The 22,586-nt window shown below is 38.5% G+C and overlaps 1 protein-coding gene across 2 annotated transcripts; it reads left to right on the forward strand.

Annotated features, from left to right (window-relative positions):
• Positions 1 to 1,243: 1,243 nt before the first annotated feature.
• Positions 1,244 to 21,635, forward strand: RPE65 (retinoid isomerohydrolase RPE65). Of its 2 annotated transcripts, XM_032296628.1 has the most exons (14): positions 1,244 to 1,503; positions 2,649 to 2,731; positions 4,150 to 4,300; positions 5,792 to 5,899; positions 6,003 to 6,144; positions 9,656 to 9,803; positions 11,020 to 11,101; positions 11,337 to 11,469; positions 11,579 to 11,718; positions 12,337 to 12,466; positions 18,907 to 19,021; positions 19,117 to 19,211; positions 19,317 to 19,428; positions 20,537 to 21,635. In XM_032296628.1, the coding sequence occupies exons 1-14, from the start codon at positions 1,493 to 1,495 to the stop codon at positions 20,686 to 20,688; spliced, it is 1,602 nt and encodes a 533-aa protein (XP_032152519.1). In that variant the 5' UTR covers positions 1,244 to 1,492; the 3' UTR covers positions 20,689 to 21,635. The 2 variants fall into 2 exon arrangements, with proteins under 2 accessions (XP_032152519.1, XP_032152520.1); XM_032296629.1 differs by lacking the exon at positions 2,649 to 2,731 and having other exon boundaries at positions 1,319 to 1,503.
• The last annotated feature ends 951 nt before the right edge of the window (positions 21,636 to 22,586 follow it).

Below are 22,586 nucleotides of genomic sequence, written 5' to 3' on the forward strand. Positions count from 1 at the left end.
GTCTCTAATTTGAAGTCTTTTGAAAACAGTCAGGTCTTTTAACTTGGAAAGACAGGCATCAATCTCCCGTTCCAGTGCTCTCCAAAATCCAACAAAAGTGATTACATCCCCCCAAAAACTTATGGTAGTATCTTATACTATTATCATTTTATAAGCCTAGGGCTCTTAGCTGCAAACAATGAAACTAACTCTAATAAAGCAGAATGCAAGTATTTTAAATATTAGGGAGCTAACAGAATCTCTGGGATGGCTAAAGCATGGAGCTTGGAGGCTACCCAGCCAGTGGCAATGTTCCAGGCTCCACTGTCAAATGGAGACACTAAGACTGCCTTGGATGGGCAGAGATACTATATTATGGATGCTGAACTCTAGGTGCTACCACTAGGACTTCTACCACCGTCCCCAGTGGGTGGAGCCCATCACATGCCTATGCCCTCACTGTAAGGAAATAAAGCTACTATTGTAAATCTTGGGAAGTGCTTGGATTAATTGTTATGCAGTTTTATTGAAGAAAACCCCTAGGGTAAGTAGCCACAACTACTCACTAAATTTAAAAACTGTTAATGAGTTTCTCAAAACAATGTTGAGGTTGTTAACTGGTATACTATATACCTTGTCTGTTTTCCAAGGATGTCTTTAGGCAGTACCATGTCTGTGCTGGCAAACAACTGAGACTTAATGAGAGAGTATGGAGATACGAATAAATTAGTGTGTATACTCTCTGAGTGCCAAACATATACCAGTGAACAAGAAGGTGAGGTGGACAGCAGGCAGGCATTAGTGACAAGTGAAGATATGCAGAATTTGATTCTCAGCAAATCAATAGACCTCAACCTGGTTGGAAGACTATGGGCACTGAATGGGACCAATAAGGTGGCTAGAGAGGGTTGGAGGTGTACAATGTGCTGCCGTAACATTCTATACCTCTCCAGTCTTGGACTAATCAAATGTTGAATAGTTTGTTTCCTGTAACATTTACAGAGCTATAAGATCTATGAGGATAGGGACAGGGACAGTGCCCATCTCTGTCTGTTCCATAGATGGTATGTAATAGATAGTTTTAAAAATAAGTGACTGAATGAATGAGGGTAAGAATGAAGGCACAGAGGCGGTAGGGGGAGGTGGGCCCCAGAGAATCGTGCCAAGGTCCAGTGGGGTGACTGGGATCAGCTCAGGTCTGACGCTGGCCACCCCACGCTGCTCCTTTCTTTCTAATCTGTTCTCATTCTCCTTGGGAAGGATTGAGGTCTCTGGAAAACAGCCAGACAACTGTTATGGGAACAGCAAGCCCAAATAAAGCTCAAGCATCAGGAGGATCTGAGAGCTGAAAGCAACTTCTGTTCCCCCTCCCTCAGCTGAAGGGGTGGGGAAGGGCTCCCAAAGCCATAACCCCTTGTAGGGGATTTAGAAGGCATAAAAAGGCCCCTGGCTGAGAACTTGCTTCTTCATTCTACATTTGGTGCCAGAACTCTGGATCCTGAACTGGAAGAAAATGTCTATCCAGTAAGTATCTCTGAGAGGCTTTTTAAAATTACCTTAGTGAATTCATGATAAATGTGCTATTTCAAGGGCTCCTGAAGAGAAGGCATTGATTAATAACCTGTTTAGGAAAGATCCTTAAATTTTGGTGGGGAAATTTTTTCCTGCTTATATATTAAAGCAACTATCTAGAATTCAGATTCTAAGTATGGGGGGTTTGTTTGACTTAGCCCAGGCTTTGGAAGCAGTCTTCAGTATGGGGATTTCAGACAGACTTGAGTTCCACTTCTTGCCCAGTCATTTCCTAGCTGTGTGACTTTGGACAAATTACCTAACTTTTTAAGTCTAGCTTTTCCCATATATAGAAAGGTGTTACATTAGCTTTTACCCCATTATGTTAATATGAAATTTAAAAGAGCTAGTACCATGCAAACTTCTTTTTTATGGTATGTAGAACATAATAATTGTTTAGTAAAAGGTAATTATTGTAATTGAGTCTGGTCAGAGATCCTACTCTTTGAAGTTATAAAATGAAACTGAAGAGGGGTAGTAGAAAATAAACAAAAATATAGAACCTAAATCTCCTGGTCTTACTATGATGGAAAAGTACGGTAGATCTTAGAGACTGGTAGAGAAATGAGAAGGTGGGGAAAACATTATGGTATAATATGAGCGAATAACAAAGGATGAGGTACCTGACCCAAAAAGCTTTCATCTCTCAACCCCTGGGAAGAAGATAAATGAGTCTCTCCTTGAGGCAAGAAAATAAATGATGTAATGAACTGAGCATGTTGATAGGGTGGGAGAATACTGTGGAAAAGCCCCTGTTTAGGAACAAATTTCAGGAAGTGAAGTGATAGCAGTAGGATTGATTGATTTGTCTTCCGAAGTAAGGAAAAACTGCAGAGGATAGGATTAAGTCCACTATGACCACTGACATTAAAAGACAGGCCATTTCTCTTGACATCAGAGCAGTGATCTGGGACCCCCTTCCACACCTGAGTAGTTTTCCCCCACCCCCATCCCCACATGCTCCCCACCCTTCTCCTGGTAAGAGTGAATAGGCTTTGAGCCAGCCCTAGCGTGCCTTTTCTCCTGCAGCTCTGCCGCCTCTATCTCTGCAGACTTTGTGCATCAACATGGGCTTCTTTATTCTTCCACCATTTCAGGGTCGAGCATCCTGCCGGTGGTTACAAAAAACTGTTTGAAACTGTGGAGGAACTGTCTTCGCCGCTCACAGCTCATGTAACAGGTTGGTCTCGCCCACCTTCAAGCCATCCTCTTTTCTGCCCAAGTCTCTCTTCTCTGCCTTCCTATTCCTTCCATTGCTCAATGCAGACTCCCCATGTGGGTCACAGGGAGAGAAATCAGGTGATTTGGGCTTTTTATAGCAATAACTCATTTTCTTTCATTTGCCTTTATTTCTCTAATGTAGAAAAACGCTGCCCAATTGGAATTCCCTAAGGATCAGAATTACACCTTTATCATCTTCAAACTGTCAGTGCCTAGTTCAGTTCCTGACACAGAGTAAACGCCCTATAAATGTCTGTTCCATTGGTGTCTAAACAAATGAAGGCCCAGTGACAAGCACCTGGGAATATTAAAGGGTGGTGGGTTTCATGCCCATTATATTGGTTTTGGGGGGAGGCAGATGAAGATGCTAACCTAGCTCTGTCATTTCACTGTTTATGAATAATCTAAGTTACTTATAAGTTCCGAGCCTCAATTCCCTTACCTACCAAAACCCAAAATGTACCTCATGGGATGTAGTTAAAATTAAATGAACTAATGTAAATAGAATGATTCACCCAACATCCAAGACAAAAAGATCAATAGACAGTAATTATTACTAACATTATCATTATTAGCTATAGAAAATAATCTATTTGCTTAAAAAAAATTCACTGGTAAGAATCAACAAAACACTGTCAAGCACTGTCTTTCTCAAAGGATAAACCTACCTGGGTTTTTAGGGACAAACCTAACTGTCAAAGCTGAGAGGCCTTACGGACTATCTTGGGTACCCCACATTTTGCAGATGAGGAAACTGAGGTCCAGAGATGACATGTGAGCTAATCTTAGCCTGGAAGTCAGCTCCCTGACATCCAACCCTGTGGACTTCCTGCTACAGCAGTTTGACTTTCATCCAGGCAGTAGCTCACATTCGCAGAGGGATGTAATTCTAGATTTTAAAGAGCCAGGATTCCTGTTTTTCATTTAAATGTTTTTTTCTATAGACACATCTTTTAAAAATATCTTTATTCCTGCTTTTAACCCATCCTTCTACTTCTCACTCCACTAACATATATCAAGATATTTGAAAACCTTCTTTAAAAAATTGAGATGACAAAAGGCAAATGGATTGGGGTCCGGGAAAATCTATTTTGTGGAGAGTCCCAGTCCTCTCAAGATGCTTCTCCCTCACTCCTTCCAGCCCTTTATCCACACTCTGGGGCATTGCCACATTTCCCACGTGTGGTCTCCTAGTGAAGGAGAGTCAAGTCAGCAGACATTTTCTAAGGGCTGTCCAGCACCAGGACTGGGAATGAAAATCACTGCCAGCTCTATGAAAAGGAAGCTGCCCAATCAGGCTGCTGATATATTCTGCTTTACCAAGGACAAGCCCAAGGCAGGGATAAGAAGCAATGTTCTGTCTCCCCTTCATCACAGGCAGGATCCCCCTCTGGCTCACTGGCAGTCTCCTTCGATGTGGGCCAGGACTCTTTGAAGTTGGATCTGAGCCATTTTACCACCTGTTTGATGGGCAAGCCCTCCTGCACAAGTTTGACTTTAAAGAAGGACACGTCACATACCACAGAAGGTAAAGCAGCACTCAATGTCACTTCTCCTTCCCAGAGTAGGACCTAGGTCCAGCTCTTCCTCCCATGTGAGTTTTAACCTCTGAACCCAGTAGGCAACCTGTATACACACTTTCTTCCTGGGCCAGTGTGTCTGCATGGACACGTGGGAACACTATCACGGAATAAAGGAGAAGATAAAGACTAGGGCTTTGGGGCCCAACATGCTTGGCCTTAAATCCTGTAATCAACAGACATGACTTGCCTAGGAGGGTAACCTTTGGCAAGACAGTGACCTCCAATTCTTGGTTTTATAATTAGTAAAATGAAAATAATAGAATCCAGCTCATATGTTCACTACATGCATTAAATGAGAGCACAATGTCTAGCACACACAAAGCGCTTAGTAATAATAGCTTTTGTGATGCTTGTCATTAGTCTTATTAAATCATTGGTCATCTTGATTCCTTTTTCTTTTTATAAAATTGCAAAGACCACTGGGAAAAGAGGTGGAGGACTACCACAAAGTAGTGAAGGACAAAGCATGTCATAGTGATGCCAGAAAGAGAAGTTTTCTGAAAACAAGAGATTATTGCTAAAAGCCTTGAAATCCTAAATCATCATTCCAGGAAACCCCTGTTAATGAAAGATTAACAACTGCTTTGCCTTCTGCTTTAATGTTCAAGCCTATTGGTGGCTTTGTTAATCACCAGAGATTTCAGGCATTTTGTGAAGACCTGTAAAGAAAAAGTGAAAGGGGACTGGAAGCAGGACAACTTGCATGGTAATAAAAGAGAAACATATGATGTCAAACAGAAATACAGCCATGAGAGCTTAGGTTGGAGTTCAGATAGAGTTTCCTATACCTTCAACAGACCAGGGTACTCTTTCTTCCCAATAAAAGTGCAAAATCAGATTTTAATTGGCTCTCCACATGAGAAATCATGGGCAAGGTATCCTATCTACTCTGAGATATGGTTTAGCAAACCTGTCTGGGAAAGAGATGAAATTCAAGAATATTTACTTTTTAAAAGAAAATAAATGTTAAAATTAAAGAAAAACATAAAAGGAACACAAAAAGACTGAGAGGAATATAATCAGCACACCATGCCTGAATTTCCCCAGTAAGCTTAGGTTGATAGGTGAGAGGTTACAGAGGTGGAGGTCCTATGTGAAATACCCCCAGAGCTGCATGGTATGATACAGAAAGTTCATGTTGTCCAGCGCTGGCCAGCTAGGATTCTAACCCAGCTTGGCCACATATGCCAACCACTTAACTCCTCTGAACCTCGATTTCCTCATCTGTGAGGTTTACAAGAAAGAAAGTTAAACTCATGGGACATTGTATCTGCCCTGCTTGCTCACCCCAAGAAAGTGTGCTAATAAAACTATTCTTCATGTTGTGCATTTATGATTCTGACTTGATGAGGACACTAGCATAACCATTCTAAACTCCACATGGACCGCACAGCTTGCTCCTTTCTATACCCTTCCTTATGTTTCACTTCCTTCAGGTTCATCCGCACCGATGCTTACGTACGGGCAATGACTGAGAAAAGGATCGTCATAACAGAATTTGGCACCTGTGCTTTCCCAGATCCCTGCAAGAATATATTTTCCAGGTTACTGAACCCAAACTGCATGTAACTCAAGACATTTTACATTAGCCCTTTTTCTCCCATGGCTTGAAAATTACTGGACTGAAAAATCCTTTTGCTTCTACAGGTTTTTCTCCTACTTTCGAGGAGTGGAGGTTACCGACAATGCCCTTGTTAATGTCTACCCAGTGGGGGAAGATTACTACGCCTGCACAGAGACCAACTTTATTACGAAGATTAATCCAGAGACCTTGGAGACAATTAAGCAGGTGGGACACAGTGCTAGGTGATGTTCAGGAATTTAGAATTTGGAACTTAAAATTAATTCAACATAAATTCTTCAGGCTGTGAATGTAAAATTCTGACGTGATGTGGACACACGGAATGACCACTCAAAGCTCCAAATGGATTGCACTGATTGCCTCTGTCTATGACGCTTTCCTGAAATTGGTGCATTTGGTGGAAAGAATATGAGAGCCAGATTAAGTTTCAAATCCTAGCTTTGTCAACAATGACTAGCTATTTGGCACAGGACAAACGTTGTTTCTTCATCTATAAAATTTTAAACCTATGGATTGAAGAAAACTCATATAAAATGCCTAACATATTCATTCATGGCACAAATATTTATTGAGGGCTTCCATATTCAGAATTTATGCTAGACTCAAGGGATCGATCAATGAGTAAGATAACATGGTCCCTGCCTTTCATAACTTTTATAAACTAGCATGAACCTGGTAAATACTGAGTGCTCGAAAAATTATATCTACTAATATTGAAAAACATGCTATTTTTGATTCTAGGCAAGTATGTTGCACTAATTTTCCCTTTCTTATAGACACTTCTTATTATAAATAAAGCCAGATCTTGAATAAACTGGCATAGAACAAAATTTCAGCAATGTTAGGAAGTGACAGATTTTACTGAGAACTCAGGGAATCTCAAGGCAGCAGCCCTTAGAACAGATACTCATTTTAAACCAATATTTACTAAGATGCACCTATTTATAAGGCATTGTTTTGTCTTCGGGTGATTTAATGTCTATATGAGAAATTAAATATATAACTGTAATAGGACAAGAAATATGATGAGTCCTTTAAGAAGGAAAATCCTTTGAGAAAGCACAAATGTGAAAGGAATTGCTTTGGAAGTAGCTGGCAATGCAAGGTGGGACAGGTCAAAGAAGGTTTAGAAGGAAAGCCTTTGGGCTGGAAGCTGATGGAGAGGTATGACTTCAGTGAATTTAGAGAAGGGGTATGCTTGATGAAAGGGGTAAGGTGATCAAAGGCATAGAGGTAGAAGGCATTCAGGAAAACGGGAATAATCTCTTTTGACTAGACTTGCAGCATTTCTCAGTGAAGGTACTACTGTGGCATTAGGCAGGGGTGACTCCTTATCATAGGGACATCCCACACATGGCAGAGGTTTGGCATCCCTGGCCTCATCCACTAAACACCAGTCATGTTTTCAATCATTATGCAAACCCAAAATGCTCCTGACATTTCCGAATCTTCCCTTAGGGGGCAATAACACTCCCAGTAGAGAACTAGTCGCCTAGAGTAGGTAATGTCAAGGGGAATAGTGAGACCCAGGGTAGGCTGAAAATAAAAGCTTGAAAAATTGGCTAAACATTTGGAATATGTTGTTTAGCTAATAGGAAGCTATTGGAAGTTTTTGCTCAAAGAGGTAGTATGAGTAGAGCTATACTTTAAGATGTTTATTTGGGAGACCATGTGTGAGCTTTATGGGAAGGCAAAAAAGATACAGTATAGCTAGGAGACCAGTGGGTGAAACTGAAGGCCAGAATCACAAATGCAGTACTGGTAGAAATAGAAGAAAAAAATAGTCTCAACATTGAGTCTCAATAGTACAAACTGATCTATGATTCTCTCCAGACTATTTACTAAGTCTTAGCAGATACTCCCAATTGCTCTTTGTTGTTTATCTGTGTGTGTGTAACCATGTACAAGTGTGTGTGCAGCTCATTTAGAGAAGACCTGAAGCTGAGTTTCTAAGTCATTCATTTAACCTTGATAGGGAATCTGTATTACAATGACATGGTATTTTAATTAGAAACATAGAAGCCATGGTACGGCTCCAGAATAGACTTTATTAGGAGTCAGGTTTCATTGTTATTAGCACTGAACCCTAACTTCACGTAAAAATGTAATTTTAAAAATGTGAAAGTTTTGATTGTTTACTATAATTAACCAGTGCCTTTGCCTCCAGACTGATACCCTTAAATACGATTTATTCAAGGCAGCAGTAGAAAGTTTTAAAAATATAAATGTAAAAGTATTTATCTAGAGAATCCATAACTTCCCAAATAAAGTCCAAGTGAAGGTCTTTGTGGCTGGTCCACTCTAATTTGTGCCCTTCGTGGCAGCCAGGCTAACTGACTAGTAATCCCCAAACAGCACACATTATTTCACAAGTCTATGCATTTACATTAGGATTCCCACTCCCTGGAGCATACTGTCTTCCTACGCCGCTTGGCTAACACTACTTATCTTTTAAATATTAGTTGGAGTTGCGTTTCTCAGAAGAAATCTGCCTAATTCCTCAGTCTGGGCTAGATGGCATTTCTCTACGACGCCATCGCACACTCACAGTGCTTTATTCCAGCTTATTGGTCTAATGCAGTGCTATCCAATAGAACTTTCTGCAATAATGGAAATGTTCTATAACTGCACCATCCTGGTGTTATTAAGCACTTGAAATGTGGCTAATCTGACTGAGGAACTGAATTTGAAGTTCTATCTAAAAATTAGTGATCTCTATATTGGACAGACGGTCTAGGCTGAAGTTCTTGAAAGCAAGGATCTTCTCTTTCCTGGGCCTTGTTACAGTGCTTGGCACACAGTGAAAGCTCAGAACATTTGATAAATCATTGATTGAATAAATGACTATCTTGCCTATTATTTAAATAAGGGTGCTGAAGTGTCATATGCTTTAAAAAATATCCCCCTAATTAAATAGAAAGAATTTTGGTTAGATAAATATATATTCCATTAATTATTCATTCAATAAATCTTTACCAAGTAGGTCCCAGGTAGAAATCTAGTGCTGATTTGCCAACATGTTACTCTTTATCCTTAAACAAGACACTTGACCTCTCTGGGACCTCAATTTATCCTTCTGCAAACTGAGACATTTGTGTTACATATATAGCTCTAAACTTCTTATGAGACATAAAATTGAATTAAATGCTGAATGCTCTTGCCAGAAATGTTTAAACTTAATTCAAAGAGATCCATGGTTCTCCTGAAGTCTACTTAAATTAAGAATTTCTTTACTAGATGAAGCTTGAGGCCCCTTGGAGTTTCAAACTCATATAGTACTATGTGCAAGACACAGAGTGTGTATTTACATAGTACCATACAAAATTGCCATTTTTGTAAATCAACAATTATTGAATATTGGCAATTTTATACAATTACATTTAATACATTAAGAAGAGTATAAAGAAGTCTGAGGACCCAAACATGATCTGAAGCCAACATGCATATGCTAAAAGAAAAGTACTAGCCAGAGTACTGTATGGTATACATCAAAGAAACAGATGTCACAGGTAACTCCAGATTCAGACACATGAGGGGGCAGTATGTTCTGCACGAAGAGGGGAACTTGAGGCGAAAGAGGGTCGAATCCAGAGATGGAAAGAAAAAGAAAGTGCAATTAGGGTGAGAGTTTAAGGGGTAGTGGTGGCCTCAGACTAGGGACAAAGGATAATGTAATCTTCCTTTTCTCAATGGGAGGACATTCACTTTACTACTGTAGGTTGATCTTTGCAACTATGTCTCCGTCAATGGAGCCACTGCTCACCCCCACATTGAAAATGATGGAACCGTTTACAACATTGGTAATTGCTTTGGAAAGAATTTTTCAATTGCCTACAACATTGTAAAGATCCCTCCACTGCAAGCAGGTGAGTTTACCAATCTGTCTTTTTCTGAAAACAAGTATCTGTATTGTGAGAAAGTTACTGTATTGTGAGAAAGATCAGAATATCAGAATAGCATTAGGTGGATAGTTAAATTACTCTCAGACTTTAGAAGTATTGCCCTCACCCCTACCCTATAAGGAGCCTAGTGCCCAAGGGCACCACATCAAGCAATGACAAGTTGAAAATATAGAAAGCAAGAGTCCAAATTCTATTCTAGAATGTTAAAAATGTAGCATAATATAAATATATGGATTTGATCATATACAATTTGGATTCAAACCCAGCAAACATTTATTGAGCACTTATTCATGTGCTAGGCAAAATTAAATTAAATAAGCATACATGTGTGCATAATAGCATACATACATACATGAGTGTACTAAATATGTTCTGCTTAATTCCCAAAACTACAAACAAAACTATTAACTCACAGAAATACTATCGAAAGCTACAGCAAAACTACAGCAAAAAAAATGTACCCTAGAATTCTCCATTCATTCTCTATTTATTGCCAGGTTCATTGTTAACCACCTTGATGATAGAATTATCTGAATTTCTACAGATTTTTATTTAGTATTACTTAGTACAGTTGTCAAAGTGTAGTCCTTGGACCAAGGCCATCACCTAGGGAACTGTTAGAAATGCAAACCTTGAGCCCCGTCCCGGGCAGACTGAATGAGAAATTTTGAGAGTGGAGCCTGCAATCAGTATTTTAAGAAGCTCTTTATGTGAATCTGATGCACACTAAAGTTTGAGGACCATTCATTTACTAGTAAGTAAATTTTAACATGCGTAAGAATTACTGTACAGGGCTATTGACACAAACCCATCTAAACTATAACCTCTGGGCAGCTTAAGCTGTTGCAAAAGGCATTTTGGCCATTCTGAGGTTTTCCCCTACTCCCCTGACTTAAAACCACCTCCAGCTATTGCAAGATGTGACTCCACTATACTCTGCTTGCCACAGCCCAATTTGAGTGCACATTTCCAAATCTGCTGCTATTTGGATTTTCCTGGGTGATTTTGCAGCTTCACATGTAATTTCACTAAGAAGAGCCAATGATGGAGAATATGAAAATAACCCCTCTAAAAAAAAACAACATGTGTTTCTTTGCCTGTATAAGCTGTTCTAAATGCTTTGTATTAAAAAAAAAAATAAGAGGCTGTTCCAAAGCCTTTTAAAACCACTTTATTTCAGACAAGGAAGATCCAATAAGCAAGTCAGAGATCGTTGTACAATTCCCCTGCAGTGACCGATTCAAGCCATCTTACGTTCATAGGTAACTTGAAGGCCTGCTATGAATCTTCAGGAAAACTCAAGTTTAAAGATATGCTTTGCCTACCTTTGATACCAATCCTGATCACAATATTTTTTTGCAGAAAACTAAATTTAAACATAATAAACTTCATGTAGGCACTGTTGATTTGTAACTAAGCATACCGCATATATACAAATTTGTTTGTGGCTTGAGAATCAGCTCTTTTATTCACAAGCCTGTTTGTGTTTCTGAACAGTTTTGGTCTGACTCCCAACTACATCGTTTTTGTGGAGACACCAGTCAAAATTAACCTGTTCAAGTTCCTTTCTTCATGGAGTCTTTGGGGAGCCAACTACATGGATTGCTTTGAGTCCAATGAAACCATGGGGGTAAGTCTTAGATATATTTGTCAAGTTTGTGATTCTGAAGAAGGTGTGTTTAATAATGTACACTTGTTTCCTTTTGAAATGCATCAAAATATTTTTCTCATTTTTCAAGGTTTGGCTTCATATTGCTGACAAAAAAAGGAAAAAGTACCTCAATAATAAATATAGGACTTCTCCCTTCAACCTCTTCCATCACATCAACACCTATGAAGACAATGGGTTTCTGATTGTGGATCTCTGCTGCTGGAAAGGGTAAGAAAGGACACTGGACAAATGCTGCATCTCTCATTGTTCCTGGAAATTAGGAGGCTTTTAAAGAGATGCTACTCTCAATGTGAATCACATCTAAAACAGCCAGAGTTATGCGAGAGTAAAAAAATGTAATTGAAAAAGCAGTAGGGAGTTTAGGTAATCTGAACATCAAAACTATGGTTAATGATTGAAAACTAATCAGGTCCACGAACCCCACCTGAAAACAAAAGGTCTGTAGCCTGAGAAGTGAACTTAAACTTGACAAAATCACTCGGGAACCTTGAACCCCACCCACTCTGGGAAGGGAGAAAAAGGCATGCATTTTTCACACTAGACAAGTCACTGAAAAGACAGCAGCCCCTAAAGATACAAACAAAATGGTGACAGGAGGCAGAACAGAAAGAATCTCAAGGCTGCTGTTACTAAGTCCATTAAGCAGGTTTCTTTATTTTCACTCGGTGTGGGCAGAGGAAAGGGCTCTAAGATACCTGGCTCAATAGCAGTTTCTGGGTTGTGGAATAAAGAACAGGCAGGCACTTGTGCTTTAAAAGGCATGAATCATCTCCCTAAAATTATTTGTAATTGCCTGTGCTCATGTTTGACTTTGTATTTTTGCAGATTTGAGTTTGTTTATAATTACTTATATTTAGCCAATTTACGTGAGAACTGGGAAGAGGTGAAAAAAAATGCCAGAAAGGCTCCTCAACCTGAAGTTAGGAGATATGTGCTTCCTTTGAATATTGACAAGGTAACCTGCTTCTCCATAGATTTCAGATTTAACCAGGACGTTTCATCTCTCTCAGGAATTGTCTTCCTGCCTCATGTTTATACATAAAGTCTTGAAATGTGAGAGCTAGAAGGAGCTTTAAAAATAAACTAATTAAACTTCCTTCATTTTACAAATGAAACGAAAGCTCAGAGGAGTAATGTGACTTAGCAAAAGCAACTGCAGCAGAGCCAGGATAAGAACCAGGTTTTTTTATTCTAAATCTGCTGTTCTTGTATTTACAAAATTGTCTTTAAAATATACTTTCTCGGTGAATAGTGCAGATCCACTGTTCCTATCATACTTTACCAATAACATAAATACTTTAAATAATTTAATTTGAATTTCTGGAGAGATGAAAACATACCCTTGTGGGGAAACCAGTTCATTATTTTGGTTTTCTATAAATCTTCTGAAAAATATCACTAGAGGTTAAAAATCATTACTAACAATAGACAGTCATCTCTTTATTTCTACTTTTTCTCCCTGTATTTAGAGACTGCCTTTTTAGAATAACCAGAGTAACATCTAGAGTTTGCAGTGTGATGGAAACACCAGTCAAAATCAATAAAATTTAATTCTCACATATGGATATGTGAATATATGCTTTCTTTTATATCTATTTTCTCCCTGGTTGCACAAAAGGGATTATTGAAACAGCTACATGGAATGTAAAACTTTGTACCAGAGGCTTAGATATGGTGTAGTAGAAAATGAACTCAATTTAGAACCAAACACCACTGCTCTTAAGCAAGTTTGTGAGCTCTATGAAGAATGAGAAAGGAGGAGGAGGTTGAGGTTGAGTATTACAAACAGGCAATAGGGCTTCTATAAAGGCAAGGAGGAATTAAAAATGTAAGACTTCATCTAGAGATATAAAGTAGTTGCTGAGGTTGGTTTACTTAGGGGTGTAGGGGAGATGGGTATTGGGCAGAGAGACTGGAAAGATGGGTTGGAGAAATACTAAGATGGGCTATATAACCCTTTGAGTGTTATATAAATAACAAGGAGCCATTTAAGCATTTTAAGTGTGTGTATTTTAAGGACATGATTAGATCTGTGATTCAGAAATGTCACTCTGGCAGCATCATGGAGGACAGACTGGAAGGCGGGGAGTCTAGAGTAGAGGCTAAAAGCCCTATTACAGGATTAAAGCAATGAGACAAATAAAAGGGAATAGACACCTGAGTTACTGAGAGATAAAGATGCAAACGTGAGAGATATTTAGGCAGTCAAATCGACAGCAGTTGGTGCCTAATTACATATGAGGGGTAAGGGAGAGGAAGGAGTTCAGGATGTCTTTAAGATTTCTACCCTGAGCAGTTGAGTGAATGATGGTATAATTCACTGAACTGAAAACCTAGAAGGAAGAGGAACTAGCTACAGAAAAAAAGAGTAAGTTTTGCTTTACACATGTTAACGTGGAAGTACCCACTAGCCATCTTAGCAAAGCATTCCATAGGTGGCTGCTATACATGGATCCAGAGCTCCGAAGAAAGACCATGGAAAGAGATCAGTCTGGGTACCTTCTGGATTTTTGCTTTCCTCTTAGGAAGCATATCACTAACATGTAGTTGAATGTCCCCAAAATACTTACCAAACGGATGAGTCAGTTAATTTCAGTAAACTCTTATTTTGCTAACAATGGTAAAATTACAGTCATCTTTAAATCAGGGAAATAAACGAGGATCACTTAACTTGAATATTCACATTTCGAAATAAAGGAAAAAGATTTTTCTAACTGTATGGTTATCACTGCCTGAAGAAATATTACCCAATTATAGAATAGGGAACTGTAATAATGATAAAAAGTATCTAACATCATCTCATCCATCTTCTCTTTCTTCCAATAGTTATTGAGTAGCCACTACAACAGGCATCATTCTATTGGTTTCAGTGGATACATAAAGTAATACACTTGTAGTTCTTATGGAGCCCATTACCCAGCGTATCAGAGAGAAAGAAGGCGATTCAGGAATAGCCATGCATGTCAACACAGGAATAGTACTCTCAGGAGGAATCAATTGATTTCTTAATAGCTAGGCAGATAACGGTGTAGTCATACTTGTTTGGGGAGATTCATGGAACACAGTTATTTGCAAGGGGCAGTAATATGGCAGGTGGAGATGGGATTGAAGCAGAACAATTGAAGACAGAAAGAACAGCTTGAGGAAAGACAGAGAAGTGGAGAGGGAGAAACGCAGAGAGAATTGGCTGCTATCATTGGTTGGAACCTAGGCAAAAGTAGTAGAGTAAATGGGATAAAAAGTTACAAAAGTAGGTTGTAATCTTAGAAGACTTTAAAGCCAGGCTAAGAAATTTGCACTTTATTGAACTGGTAATGAGGAGACAGTGAAGGTTTTAAACAAAAGAAAAGCTGATGATTACTGGTATTGAAATAACAATAAAATATATAAGAATAGAGAGATAAGACTGCTAACAGGGGGAAAAATCATATTTTAGAATAGGTTTTCCAAAAGAAACATTCAGAATTTGCTTATTTTTAGAATAAGGAATCTGAGAGCCAGAGAATGTTGAGAAAGAAGACAGCCAAGCACAGTAGCTCCAGAAAACACTCACGTGCAGCAAATGGTAGAAACAAGAGAAGCCAGAAAAAGAAACAAGAGCCACCAGAAAGCCCTAGTTCCCACTAAGAGAGAGTAATGTCACAAAGATGAGGGCGGGCGAGGGTTATACAGGGCCCATTGCTAGAGACAAGTTGAAAGGATGAAGACTAAAAGCCAAGCACTAGATGTAGCGATCTCCAACGGAATACAGTGAGACAGGCAGAGGTCAGGTTTCAGGGCACTTAAGGTAAGCAGTTGAGTATGTGGAAGCAGATACTGAGTCTATACTCTTAAAAGTTTGGCAATGAAGGGAAAAATAGAAGGGCCACAGGTCCCAGCTACTTGGAAGGCTGAGGTAGGAGGATTGTTTGAGCCCAGGAGTTCAAAGTTACAGTGAGCTACATGCCCCTGCAGTCCAGCTTGGGCAACAGAACAAGACCCCGTCTCAACAAACAAACAAACAGAAAGCCTAATTTAACAAGAAAAATAAGCAAAATAGAACAAAGTAAAAAAATTTAACTTGAAGCCACATAAATAATATATTAAACATAGATATAGACATTTGTACTTTTTATATGCATGTACATAAATATGCATACATGTGCACACCCCTCACTTCTTCCCAGCATTATCACTAAGTGCCTCCAGTCCCTTATTTCGCAAAATCTTGCAGAATTTTCTCCTCTATTGGCTCCCACCTCCCATACTTTCCCTATTCTGAAAATCTTCCACTATTTACTTTTAATTCGTAGTCCACTACAAGAAAAATATCCTGTCCTCTCTTCTTAGAAAGTTCCCTTCATCTTCTTTCTTAAACCAAAATCTGGCTCTCTCTCCTAAGGACACTGGTCTCCCCAACAGCAATTTCCAGGGGAAGCAGTTTCTCCTCTGTACAAGGGGACAGCCCTTTCACCACTTGGCCTGGAGTTGGGGTAGGTGTCCTCCCTCTTTGCTGCTTTCAGACCACTGTTCCCTCTATTCACCCTTAAAATTCCCCAAGCTTTCATCTTATTTTAGCTAATCACACAGCCCAGTGATGTGTATACACATACATATATACACCCCTCATACCATTGACTTTGCCAGTACTTAAGAGTATACTCCTTCCATAATCTGTTTCATGTATGACACACTCTGACTTTTTATCTTTCAACATCACTTGCCTGACTGCAATTTCCACCAAGAACTTCGAATCCATTGAACACAATACTTTCTCATGCTCTCTCTCACTCCCTTGAGGATTTACCCTGTCTCCTCACTCAATTTAAACTTTATGGTCAATAATTGCAATCACTTTCTCATGTAGACCTTCATTTCTCCTGCCTCTTTCTTACTTTATCAAAGTCACTTGTCAAAACCACAACCCTACTTAGATTCAACTCTCCATTCCCTGCATGCTTATACCTCTGAGGCTGAACTAAGTACAGACAACACAAAATCATGTTAATTGGTCCAATTTTAGATGCATGACCACAAATCTTTCTGCTGCATTTCCCAGATTCACTTACTCTCTCACTTTGCTAGTTAAATATTCCACACCTTCCTCTCTTCAAACTTTTACCACCTCCCACTTCCCGCCTCCACACTCAGATGCAGCTGATGACTATGTTTCCTTTTTCTGAAACAAATGAAAGAAATCAGAAAGGAACCATAGACTTACCACCACATCTACCCACCCACCAGCATCTGTACCCATATACTGAATTATCTGTCTTCCTATCCAGAGCTGATCTCTTTCATCCTTCTTCACCCCCTCAGGGAAATCACTCTCCCAATTCTCCCCATTTTTCCTAGATCATCACTCTGCTATCATTTTTATCAGGCTCTTACAAAATCCTTCTTTTAACATTTTTGCTTCAACCAGCTACCTCCTCATTCCTCATCTTGATGGAGGGCCTTGATTCCCCTATCTTCCATTTGTACACTCACTCGTGTTAAATATTCATGCTTTAATCACTTACATTTTTAGCTTTTTCATAAACTTGACGTTCTTACCTGCTAGTGCCAGTTCCACATCCGCATTTGGATGCCCAATAGATGTCACAAGTCTAACAGGACAAGACCTGAACTTCTCATCTTCCCCCACCAAAAATTTACTCCACCTGTAGCAGCTCCTGTCTTTGTTGTGACATCAGTCTTTCATTGTTCAGGTCAAACACCTTGGTGTTATGCTTGATGCTTCTCTTACTTTCATGCCTCTTCCTCATCCCATATCCTATTCGACAGGAAATCTTCTTGACTCTGCCTTTCACTTCTTCCACTTCTCACCGACTGCAATGCTACTGGCCGAGTGTTACCCATTGTTTTCTTTCAACTAGACGACTACAAGACAAACTAGTTTCCCTGATTCCACTTTTGCATCCTCCTTACTCACAAGGCTACCCTAAAAATAAATCATAGCATCTCACGCCCATGCTGAAAGCCCTCCAATGGCTTCCCATCACTCACAGAGAAAGAGCCAGTCCTCATAATGACATACAAGGCTCTGTACAATCTGACTCATGACCTCTCCACCCTCCTTTCTCATTCTCTCCCCTTGCTCAGTCAACAGGATCTACACTGGACTCCTTGATGCTCCTCAAACACACTTAGCATCCTCCTCCCTCAACCTCTGCGCAATTTGTTCTCTCAGCTTGAATGCTCTTCCCCAGATATCTACATTGCTAATTCTCTCATCTTCTAAGAGATGTGTCTCCACTGTTCAAAGAGACCTGCCCTAACTATCTATCCAAATTTTAACCCACTTACCTGTCACATTTCTGATCTTCTTTCCTCTACTCTGTTTTTTTCTGTCCACATTTGTGGTATGTTATGAAATTTATTAATTACATTTATTGCATATCTCCTTAAACTAGAATGCAGACTTCATGAGTACAGGGACTTTACTCTTCAAAATATCTTGAATGCCAAGAATGGAGTCTAGAACAAAACATAAAATCAAGTATTTGATGAAATTATTAATAGGTAGATATGTGCTTAGAAAAATCTCATCCATTATTTTCATAAAATAATCAGAAAAATCATGTGTGTGTGACAAGAGGTCTTAGGAAACATATGGCCCAGTGGGTTTTTTTTTTTCTTTTTGTCAAAAAAAACCTTACAGTTTTTTTTTTTTTTTGAAAGGGGTTTTGCTCTTGTTACACAGGCTGGAGTACAATGGTGCAATCTCGGCTCACCACAACCTCCGCCTCCTGGGTTCAAGCAATTCTTCTGCCTCAGCCTCCTGAGTAGCTGGGATTACAGGCGAGCGCCACCATGCCCAACTAATTTTTTGTATTTTTAGTAGAGACAGGGGTTCACCATGTTAACCAGGGTGGTCTCGATCTCTTGACCTCGTGATCCACCTGCCTCAGCCTCCCAAAGTGCTGGGATCACAGGTGTGAGCCACCGCGCCCTACCAGGATTTTTTTCAAGCAAACTCAAAACATATACTAAGTGGGAAAGAGATATACACATTCTTTTACCCCTCAGGCAGTTGAAGTCTTTGTTGTTCTGCAGAAAAACATTATTATTATTATTGGTTTTGAGATTTTTGTTTGGTTTTTGTTTTTTTGTTTTGCAGAGGTCCCTTTGGACCTCTAAATTTTCTTCAAGGATGGTCTCAGTTTACAGAAGAGAAAATTGATGGCCTAAGAGGTTATGTGACTTTCCCAGTAATACATAGCCAGTGACTGACACAGGCACAGATAACTTGTCCAGTCACATCCCAGGGTCCCTTATCTGTAGCTTCCTGCACTGTTCCATCCTGCATGTTGACCTAAAAAAGAACCTAGGAGCCAAGACTTAGGACGTCTGTATTTCTGGCCGTTTGAATTCTTTCCTGCTCACTGAGGTTTCTGTTATCTTCTCTCCTAGGCTGACACAGGCAAGAATTTAGTCACGCTCCCCAATACAACTGCCACTGCAATTCTGTGCAGTGACGAGACGATCTGGCTGGAGCCTGAGGTTCTGTTTTCAGGGCCTCGCCAAGGTGAGATGATCTAGAGAAAACCTCACACGGGGTGAACAAATGTTTTATTCAAAGAGATTACCAGAGTTTTCCTAAGCATGTGTTCTATTTTGCAGCATTTGAGTTTCCTCAAATCAATTACCAGAAGTATTGTGGGAAACCTTACACATATGCATATGGACTTGGCTTGAATCACTTTGTTCCAGATAGGGTAATTAATCCTTCTTACTAATATTACAACAGTGCTTTGAGAATATGCCAGTTAAGTAAAGCATAGTGACTGATTGCTTGATTGATTTTTCTTTCTTACAAGCAGCTCTGTAAGCTGAATGTCAAAACTAAAGAAACTTGGGTTTGGCAAGAGCCTGATTCATATCCATCAGAACCCATCTTTGTTTCTCACCCAGATGCCTTGGAAGAAGATGATGGTAATGAAAGCAATTGATGTGTTTGAACACTCTTCTTACTGCAGTTTTATATGTTAGTTCATTAGGAAAGGAGTAAGGTTGATTATTCCATAATACTAAAAAATTACCTTTAATACTATAAATAGAACAGCACTGAAGAATTAAACTTATTTGAAAAGAATTTTCATCTTGTGGTCAGGCCTTGTTGATTACCAGTAGAAAAAAATGTGAAAGCACCATTTGGCATCTGGTGGAGCATCAATGTCTGCTCTAGATGAGGGAGACAAGGAAGAAAAAAAAATGGCAACATGAATTTTAGGTTTTTGCTTTTCCAAACCAAGATATACTTCTAAAAAATAATATTCTAAGAAGGGAAGCAAAGTATTATAGCAGATACAAGAGAATAAGAAGGCAGCTCTGTGACTAGTTTTCATTTGTTCTTTCTGTAAGCTAGGGCTAGAAAAAGATTCAGAACCACAGCAAGCAACTCAAATTCAGCAATTGAAATTTACAAAGCATCAGTGTTAGTTAACTATTTCTCAGCTGGGAGAGGGAGGTAGATTACACTCTATGGGATTAAAATATGGAAAACTACAGAGAAAGGAGAAAAAGAATTGTGGAGCCATTTCACACCAAATGATTTTACATATCCAGTCAAAACTGTAAAAGATTTATTTTGTTTGAAGAAGTCAGGTTCGGTATAGATCTTAGAAACCATACATATATCTTATTGCTTTCAAAGACTTTTATACACACTTTTCATTTGATCATCACAGTTTTTTACAGTATGTACAGCAGATACTATATTTTTATGTTACAGATAAGAACAGATCCCTTTATTCAGTAAGTATTTAAAGAGCACTTACTATGCTGTAGTCATTGTCATAGGATACTAAGATATAGCAGAGAGCAAGACAGACATGACACTCCCTTCTTGGGGCTTACAGTCTAGGGTACATAAAGAGTTTAAAAGACCTCTTCAGGTGGTAGAAGAGTCAGAAAAAGAAGTCAGGTCATATGGTTTCCAATATTTGTCAATGTAATACCTCTTATATTATTTCAGTGACATTTAATCTATAGCTTGGGCTTTCTAAGACTCAATATTTTCTTATTTACTTCTGATTAACAGGTGTAGTTCTAAGTGTGGTGGTGAGCCCAGGGGCAGGACAAAAGCCTGCTTATCTCCTGATTCTGAATGCCAAGGATTTGAGTGAAGTTGCCCGGGCTGAAGTGGAGATTAACATCCCTGTCACCTTTCACGGACTGTTCAAAAAATCTTGAGTGTATTCTAGCGAGATTTGTTTTTGGTATCAAAACCATGAAAATTAGCTTCAGGTCTGCAATCAAGTTCTCTTCTGTTTTAGCCTGATATGTCATGGTGTTAACTTGCAGATGCACACAATTTTGCAGTGTTTTACAGAAAGCACTGAGTTGAGCAAGCAATTCCTTTATAAAAAAAAAATAAGTACATATTTAGATAATCATACTTCCTCTGTGAGACAGGCCATAACTGAAAAACTCTTAAATATTTAGCAATCAAATAGGAAATGAATGTGAACTTATTAAACTGCTTTTTATTCCCATTATAAGAGCATATTTTAGGTACCTGTCTGCTCCAATTATATTTTTAACATTTAAAAACCAAAGTCCTCTACACTGGATTTATATTATATGTGGCTTTGCTGAGTCAAGGCAGTATCACGCAATAAGGCTTAATTACTAAATGTCAAACCAAACTTTTTCTCAAGCCAGAGACTATCATCTACGAGTAATTACAGTAATTATTTTGCATATATGTAACTGCTCAAAGATTATGAAGCTCATGAATATTAACCTTTCCACTTATTACAAGCAATTATTATTATTTCTGATTTTATAATAAGATCGGTGTCTAATCAATTGAGGCCTCTCAACCAAATAACATCTTAGAGATTAAGTTATATATTAAAAGCTTATGTAACATAAAAGCAAGTACATATAGTAGTGACTATATTAAAAAAAACATAAGAGGAAATACTTACAAATGCAACATTTACTTAAAATCAGATTTTGAGATAATTGGGGGGATTCTACTTTATTGCCTCTTTTTGGTTTAAATATATTTAAGCATTGTGCAATCACTTGGGGAAAAAATATTAAATTATTAACATTCAGGTATTAATACATTTTAAGTACTTTTTAAAAAAATTCATTTTGTTCTAGAGATTATTTCAAAATAAATATTGACACAAATAATGTTCTATATCTTATTTTTAATATCTGTTTTATGCTCAAAAGCATTACATATCATGATACCTAAGCTGATCAGCATGGTGTTTGATATGGTAAAAATAGCTTGAAGAAACGACTGACCAGGGTACCTGATGTATCCATTTGATCTTTATTTGGATAAGATGCAACTTCATTTTTTAAGTTACAAATACTCAGTATAGCATACTTTTCAAATACCTAAAAATACAAAAAAGTAGAAACTATATAGTAAAATCATACAGAGCTCATCTAAGTTCATCTACTATTAAGATTTGGATACTGGTCTTTTTCCTCTTTCCTACTCTTGTAGATTTTTTTATGTAATCATTATTTTTCCATCAGTAATTACTAGATAGAACTAACAAAATATCAGAAAAGAAAGAGAATGCCAGGGAGCTGCATGGAATATGTCACTGTAGATAAACCTCAATCCATTGGCTTCTGTCTCCAGGCATGATAAATGAACAGAATTCCACAAAGAAAACTGTTTTTTCATTTTTTAATTTAAAAAATGTAGAAAATTAATTACTGAAAAATAACTGAGTTTTAGACTTAAAGTCTTCAAATAAAAATAAAAAATTTCTACAATTCCACTTCCTACACTTGCCAATCAATCATTCCTTGGCTCCTTCCCATTTATTTTTCATGAAGCAAGTCTCACAGTTCAAGGCGACCATATCTCCTCTTGTTGTACAATCACCTTTAGAGATCACCAACTTGTGAAGAAAGGAGAGAGGCAAATTTAAGATAACAGTCCACTAATACCATTTCACCATCATTGGTGTTCTTAATTACAATTATCACTAATATTAAAGCAAAGAGGCTTAGGAGCTGCTTTTCAAGTCCAATATAGTATATAAGCTTTAAAAACTTAAATTAGGATTTCCTCCAAGTTAGCCAAATAGGAACAGCTCTGGAGCGCAGTTCCC

This window comes from Sapajus apella, unplaced genomic scaffold, assembly GCF_009761245.1.
Source record: "Sapajus apella isolate SASKATOON/1434 unplaced genomic scaffold, GSC_monkey_1.0 scaffold36, whole genome shotgun sequence".
Lineage (NCBI taxonomy): Eukaryota > Metazoa > Chordata > Mammalia > Primates > Cebidae > Sapajus > Sapajus apella.